The sequence below is a fragment of the Kryptolebias marmoratus genome, linkage group LG21 (assembly GCF_001649575.2).
Source record: "Kryptolebias marmoratus isolate JLee-2015 linkage group LG21, ASM164957v2, whole genome shotgun sequence".
Lineage (NCBI taxonomy): Eukaryota > Metazoa > Chordata > Actinopteri > Cyprinodontiformes > Rivulidae > Kryptolebias > Kryptolebias marmoratus.
The window spans coordinates 11310502-11318657 of NC_051450.1; the positions used below are offsets into that span (position 1 = coordinate 11310502).

General features: G+C 38.5%; 1 protein-coding gene across 3 annotated transcripts in view; it reads left to right on the plus strand.

The window, feature by feature from the left end:
- myo3a (myosin IIIA) overlaps positions 1 to 8053 on the plus strand; it is a 52854-nt gene extending 44801 nt beyond the window's left edge. For all 3 annotated transcript variants that reach the window (XM_017406827.3, XM_037973049.1, XM_037973048.1), the window contains 5 exons: positions 623 to 764; positions 4060 to 4151; positions 4705 to 4745; positions 6293 to 6541; positions 7602 to 8053. In XM_017406827.3, the coding sequence (XP_017262316.1) occupies positions 623 to 764; positions 4060 to 4151; positions 4705 to 4745; positions 6293 to 6541; positions 7602 to 7716 (639 nt within the window). In that variant the 3' untranslated portion in view covers positions 7717 to 8053. The remainder of the gene's footprint in view (positions 1 to 622; positions 765 to 4059; positions 4152 to 4704; positions 4746 to 6292; positions 6542 to 7601) is intronic.
- Positions 8054 to 8156: the final 103 nt, after the last annotated feature.

An 8156-nucleotide genomic window follows, 5' to 3' on the forward strand; every position in this document is an offset into this window, starting at 1 on the left:
TCCGATTAGAGGAAGCACAGCACTGTGTGTGTGTGACTGATTTAATGATACAAACTGGCAGAAGGGACAATAAAAAGTTTATTGCTGCAGCTATGACTACTTTTTATGAGCGAGGCAGCCATATTGGATGTTGAGGTTTAGGTCCGGTCAAGGATCTCCAGTTTTTCGAACCAGGATTCCAAATTTTGGGGGCATTCCAGTTGATTTTAACTACTTAGATCTCAAATTTAATCTCAAAATCAATTGGTCTAAAACCCAGAGGCAGTTGGTTCGTCATTGGAAGCCCTTAGCCTATATGAACAGCAGGCTTCCCTGTAAAAAAGCTAGTTTCCTTCATTCCTTTGACACACATGTTTGCTCTGACCTTATTTGAACACATAACATAAATAACTAACTCTGAATCTTCTTGACTTGGTAAAAACTTCCACACCAAAGACACCGTTGCTACCAATAATTAGCGCCTTGACTATGGTGCATTCACTTACTGACAGGGAAAAAAATCGACCGATCACCAGTCAGGCTAAAAGCAGTCGATTGTGAACCCCCAATAGCTTTAAACAAAAACAGTCACCCTGTTTCCTAGACATTATTCCAATCATATGTTCTGTAATGTCTTCAACAGATTGCAAAAACTTCTCAGGACTTTGCGGCCCTGCAGCAGAAGCTGAATGAGATTATCCAGGCCCATCAATCAAATCCCGAAAACAATGGCATGTTTGTGAGAGGAAAAGCAATCAATGGCTATGCCCCACAGATTCAGTCAGGTAAGATAAGTGAGATTGGATCGGTGAAAAACAGATTATGAAGCATTGAAAATAATTTATAATGCTGGCACACATTGACCTGAGGTTAATGTGAACTTTTCGCCCTGTTTTTGAAAGCATGAAGCCTCATATAATTAAGATTGTCAGTCAAGGAGGAGATATTTCAGTTTTTACTGTCCTTTTGGGGTATCCTGCTCTAAATATATCAGACACTGGAAAATGATGGGTTCAGACACCAAAAACTGAAAGTAATTTATTCCTTTTAACAGAAAGAAAATTACTTGAAATTGAGGCAGAAATTGATGCTCATTCAGTCAGATTTTATTTTATTTTATTTTTTTTTATTTTCATTTTATTGCCACCTCTCTTAAGCAGACAACAGTGTTATTGAGGAACAGCATTCTTGTTTCCCTGTCAAGCAATTTCATCAGATGAGGAAAACCAAGAAAAGCCAAGTGCCAAAACAGGAAGCGCCTCACCTCTCAGTCTGTCATTAAAAATTAAATCTAGTTTGCATGGCTGATAGCTGTAATTGGTTTCAGGGTGGTAAAAGGGGGAAGCGGCAAATGGAAAGTTTGGAGTCGTCACAAAAAAAAAAAACTAGCTGGCAGCTGAAATGTGACAGTCATAATAGGTTCAGGTGTCTCATAGAAATAATGGAATAATTTTGTTCATGAGATCAGATTCTGAATTGGATTTGCCATTGTAATTATTCTGCCGTTAATTAGCTCTTTGGGTGAAAAATTTTGCTTCATTGGGGTTTACATTAGCCTGTGAATGGTATATATACATATCTAACTCTTAAAAAGATAATTACAAGAATTACAGGCAATCATAATCTTTTCCTATACTTCCAGCTGCTGAAATATGAGCTCATAACAATATAACTTTAGTTTGCTGCCAGAACACAAGGATAAATCCTCTTTAACTCCTTCTAATTTCCCTCAAGTTTACAACTTCTTACTGTATGTCTGTAATAATTTTAAGAGAGAGAAGAGCCATTAAGTCAGTAGATTATGGGCTACAGTCAGTATTGTGCAGATGTTGCAAAGAATCGGAGTTTGAAATGTTGGGAAACACTTTATTCTTTGACCAAATATTTGATCTTGATTGTATTTATAGTTTTTGTACATAAACTACACTACTATACAAACTTGGATCCAGGTTAATAGGACAGAACAGAATCTCCTCCTGACTACCAGGGAAAAAAAATGTATTGTCCAATCACAGTTTTTTTAAACTTCCCCAATCTTTGTAAGGTAATTGGCCCCATCGCTTCACATGTGGTATCAATGAAAAGCCCTAAATGTCCTCTGCAGATAGAAAAAGGAGTTCATTCAGAAGTATGTAGTGGGTGGGAGATATTCAGGTTTACAAATGTCCTCCAGAAAAGACATATTTGAACTATTGGTAGTCAGGAGGACATGAAGAAGGAGCCCTGTGTTTGTATTTCTAACATCCTGCACTGTAAAAATGTGGTGCATTTGTTGGCAAATTTTCTTCAAATTCCTCTTATATAATAAGTCATATTGTTTACCTGTCTTTTTTGCACATAATGTCTTGAAATTACATTTAAAAAGTTTGTTTTAGTAAATCTTGTGGATTTTAGGTATTGCAGATATTGATGATTATTAAAAAGTAGTAATATTCTACTTAGAACGGGCAACAAAACAAAATCTGAAAAGAAATGCACTCTGTTAACACTACACAAGACAAAAAGATAGTAAGATTATAACTGCAACTTTTGCTCTGTATTTGACTTTTTTAAAAGAATACCAAAAGTGTTAGGGGTAAGGTTGGTTTTGGAGTTAACCAAGTTATCGGTTTTGTTTATCAAGCTATTTTGATGCCGAGTTCTTTTAAAAAAAAAACAAAAAAAAAACAACTGTGTATTACTTTTTTAAAAAATTGATCAAATTTAACTTTAACATAAAAATAAATAAACTGAATAAGTTGGGAAACATTTAAATAAAAAAGAAATGTACCCATCTAGCAAATGATTAGCTTGTAGGTTTTGTAACATCATACAAAGTTAGTTTTACTATTTCTGTTTTTATTATTTATGCTAGGCTAAGTTAGCTTCCAGCTACATAAAATAAAGACACTGAAGTGGAAGTCTTTCTTCAATACAGGCCCGCTTGCCCTTTAAAGGCATTTTCCCAGCACAGCAAATTGCCTGAGGTTGAATAAATTGAATTATCTGTGTTATTGCACAAATGCTGGAAAATAACACTCTTCATCAACTCCAAGTAATTTCTCCACAGACAGAGCTAATCTGTCCTCATAAATTTTACTGACACAATAAGCTGAACCCGAATCATGCTTGCCCCACGCGATGAAAGCAGAAGAACGCCAGTCATGTTGTTCCTCACAGCAAAGGTCGTCAAATGTTAATCATGTTTTGTGAGCCAACAATTACGGCAGGAATTAATACGATGGCGAGCACAATTAGCTTTACTTGTTGGTGCGAAAGAGAATGACCTTTTGGATGGAGTTGCTCAATAACGTTTGACACTTTTCATCTTCTTTACCTGAGAGCTTCTGCACATGATGGATTGTTTTCCCCCCAACGTGAACATTAATAACGAGCAACAGGCAAAGGTCGCTCGAATGTATTTATAACTGCAATAACATAGATGGGGGATATTGTCCGATCGCTCGAAAAAACTATGACTGATTGCGATGCAGCGCGAGAGATGTTGAGCAGCTTGACACAAACTCACGGACCTACAGAAAATATGCACGGCTGCTCAGTTATCGGACGCTTTGAGTCAAAAGTTGTTTCTCAGCGGAAGAGTCAAACTGGGTAAAAGCCTTGCAGTAAGAAAAAGTACCAGCAGGTTTCATTCAATCACTCCAGTGATTCAGTCAATTGTATTTAAAAGATCCCACTGACTTTTAAATTATAAATCTTCACCATCATTGCCATGGTACTTCCCTGGTTTACTGATGATTTCAGATCGTTTTCAGCTGTCATGAGAAAAGCGTGATATGTCACAGATTGGTATTATTTCCAGTCAACTTGTATTTGACTTTCTGCATAAAATTAAATTTATTAGTCAGATAATTTTAATTACAGGGGGAAACAGCTTGGTTTACAAATCTGTAATCACTAATCTACAAGTTTAAACCCTAACTTAAGCACGTATGTCGACACAATCCTGTCATCGAGGGTCACAATATCTTTTCTAAGGAGGAAGGCGATGCATTTTGTTTTCCTCTTTTGTTAAGGAACAAAAGCACGAGTTTTAGATGAAACCAACTCGTTGTTTTTCACCGTCTGCTTCTTTTTCAGCCGAGAAGAGACTCTCAAGGGCCCCCCGCAGAACGCAGCAGCCAAAAACTCTAAATTCACCGGAGGACTCCACTTATTACACACTTATCCATGTAAGTCGTAAAAAAAGATGGGGATTGATTTAGGGGTACTTTTCCACAACAAAGCTCTGAAACAGAAACAGCTTTTTACAGCTTTCGGCTTTGACAATAAACCTTTGATTGCCTTTTTTTTGTTGTTGTCGTTGTTGTTACCACAAAATGTCCCTGAGTTGTCCTAAGGAATAAACTTTTTTTTGTCTATTTCCTGAAGTAGTTTATCTTTTGCACTAAAAGCACCTAATTTTATTTGTTGTTTTCTTTACGTAAGTGATTTCAGTGTTCAATAGCTCAACGTAGAGACATCCGTTCAGCAGAGAATCGATTATTTTTAACGCTGTCAGTCTGCAGCTTCAAAACCTCATCCAGTTTGTTTTGGTGCCCAAACCTGTAGTCAAATACAGTATATCACGTGTGTCCTCATTTTAAAGCTGTTGTTCAACTCATTTAAAAAGAACTCAACGGAAACTTATTTTAAGCAATAACAGCCACAAATGATGGGATAATTAGTCATTTAAAGATTTAGCTGTTGGTTGAAAAGGTAATGAATTGTTCTTTTTCCTCTCAGAGATCTCTCCAGGATGATAAACGCAAGCCGAGGAAGGAGGAGTAAGTGCCCAGTTACTATTACAACTTCATTTTAACAAATTATCACTTCTTTTTTTCAAGGGTTTGGCTTGTTGCCTTTCTTGCTTTCAACACTTGGTTTGGAGTAATGGCTTATGTCGATATAAGAACATTGTCCAGATCTAAAATTGGTCTGCAGAGACACACACACATCTTTTTTTTTTTTTTTAAACTGCTTATCCTTTTTTTGGAGGGTTTTTTTGTCCTGTAAATTTAGAAATCCTATATATTCTGTAGGCACAGAGGAGAAAGAAGTTACTAGAAGGTCTGTGTTCATGTGTGCATTCATGCATATGTATGTTTTGCACAAGACACAAGGTGAGTGTACCGCCCAGAGTGAGGAGGTGAAGATAGACAGATAGGGATGGCTGAACAAGCAAGAGGCCAGAGTGCTTTATCACAGCAGTTTGAAAGAGACACACACACACACACACAGAGCCACCTTGATGCGTGCACACACACACACACCGTTCAACACAGCACTAAACATCAAGGGTAATAATTTGTAAGCAGATAAATAAAGCCAGCGATGGACAGGAGCAGTTTACATGCATCATTAAGGATGAGAAGGTCAGGAGAAGCGATGGCGTTGCTGGATGGAGCTGACAGCGAAAGGAGGCTGGGAGATGGGGAAACATGGGCGATAAGGAGCGAAATGTGCGAAGGTGGTGATAGTAAACGCGATGGAAGTCACAAAGAAGGGAAAATAGGGGAAGACTGTGTGCCACTGGGGTACGTTATGGTCACAGCTATGTTGCATTCTGTCTCTGTGAGATGCAACATGAACTCATGAAAACGTCTCTTAACCCTAAAGCCCCTGAGTCTGTACTCCAGTGGGAACAAACTGCACTGCAAATGCGGGTTAAAGCAGTTTTTTAGATCTTCTTCAGTGGGATTCCATGAAAGGTTTATAAGCAATATCATACCTGTTGTAGATGGCTTTTAGAACAACCTCAGTTTGGAGAAACAGAGTTTGTTGCAGTTCACACAAACGATTTTTAGAAAGGTTGCTGTCAGTTTTGGATGGATGGATGGATGGATGGATGGATGGATGTTTTCCTTACTGGAAATTCATGTTCTTCCTCAACAGAAACTATCTATGGAGTCAAAAAAGCATCAATATATATATATATATATATATATATATATATATATATACTTTTTCATTTCATAAACCTTTTGTCAACAGTAAGAAATGTTTGAGACTGTGTAAGCATTTGTTATTGTTTTGTAACATATTTTAAATTGCAATTTCAATTGCTTTTAGAGCATTTTGCTGCCACGCTTGATATATTGAATGTTCATCAATAAATGCAGGATTATGTTGAATTACAAACTGCAGATTGTGTGTCGAAATGTTCAATTTACTTAGTTTTTTTTTACTACATTTACTCCCTTGAGGTGACACAATCTACAGGGAATCCCTGTAGAATCTTATTAAGAAACCTAATGTGTTCTTTTTAGCTTTGAACAGAGAAACCATGTCTCAAAGCCGGCACTCAGTCCATCCTCCTTTCTTTGCGCTCCAGTCCAGGGAAGCAGCTGGATGTGGACGACCAGTACTACCCCACCCTGTCCACCAGTAGGTCCGAACCGTCTATCGCCACGGAGGACGCGTCGCAGGACACGTCACAGGACGCGTTGCAGGACGCGCCTGACAGGGGTCGGTCCGTGGACAGGGGGGAGTCCACGGAGCAGACACCAGCGGGGTCCGGTCGACCGCAGAGAGAGAGGGCCGTGTCTGAACCAGAACTTCCCAAACCAGCCAAAGACAACAGGTACGAACTTCATGTGCAAAATACATTAAAGAGAGGGGGTCAGTGGGAAGATGTAGATATAACTCTTTGAACAGCTTCAGTGTGGAGAAATAAAGCTCTGAACAAACTGATGAGCTAATGGCTAGTCTGACAAAAGCAAATTTCTACCACCTTAAAACAACTCTGGTCTTTAAACCTTTATAGCGCCTCATGTGAACGCTGTTATGTAATCATTCTTGGGTGGTATATGCATTCCCTGAAGGAGTATGTTTTGGGGATGACTCTCAGCTACTCCCACACCGAACTGTCAATTAGCTGTGTCGACCATCTTGATGTGAGTTGACTCCAAATAGTAATCAGTTGTAGAAGTACCTCAGACGATTAGGTGCTGAAAGTTTCAATAAAATCCGCTCAGTGGTTCATGAGCTATTTTGCTAACAGACAGCCAACCAACACACACATAATCAACTACCTTTCATGACGACAGTCATACCTGCAGAAATATTAGATGATTCCTGCAGGAAGAACGCCAGGCTGCACCGAACGTGCTCCAGCTAGCAGCGGGTGCTATTTGTTAGCACAAACATAATTCTATATAACTAACAATCTAATTTAAAACTGGTTTGTAAGATAGATTTTGGGCAAACCGCTATAAAATGTTTAAAGTTGGAGTTATTTTAGGATTTGGGTCTTGGCCCCGCTCCGAACAGCTGTTAACTAGACTCACCTGAGCGAAATACTACAAGCTGATAATACTCTACTGCAGGTAAGATACTGAGTACTGATAGCTACTTTAAGCTATCCCTATAAATTAGAAGTTGGGAGATCTATCTGTAGTTCTGAGTTCACATTTGATTCTAAAATTGACAGACCACCGCTGCGAAAAGGGCAAATTTATGTCAAAGATTCTACCTCAGACAGCTCCGTACAAATGTTTAATAACTGAACCCATCCTGAAAACAAAATGCTTGCTCCTTCATTTTATCATTTTGCCTGCTTGTCATCTTTCCAATAATCCTTATAGCTTTTCTGTGTCCCGTTTTTCTGCATTTCGCCCCATGTTTTCTCTTGTGCTCGACAGACGCTCCGTCCCCAGGATGTCCTCCACGGAGAGCCGAGCCACGGACAATCCGTACGACTACAGGCATCTGCTGAGGAAGACCTCGCAGAGACGAAAGCTCATCAAACAGTACTGAGGGACACGGGCCCGTTCCCGAGGACGTCTTTGGAGACTCGGCGTGTTGGACAGATGAATGTAAATAACAACACGACAAAGGATTAAACCTGCTGTAAATTACGATTTATCTGTGCAATCTGTAATGTAGACGTTTGAAAAATCTGCACTTTGTTTTTTTTTTCATCATATAGACATCCTGATGCTCTTATACTTGAATTCTGTGCATTCTGAATCTTTCTTTTTTTTCCTTCTTGTTTTTTGGAAAGCGAAAATGTCCCCAGTGTTGTCAGAAATCTTCATGCTTGTCGTAATGTCTGATTTAAACTTGAATAAATTCTTTGTTTTATTTCCTTCAATGGCTCGCATCTTTCGTATCTGTACTCCTGTTTTTTTTGTTTTTTGTTTTTTTTGAAAAAGCTTACATTCAATCCATATTATTTTGCTTCTTTTCTTATATTT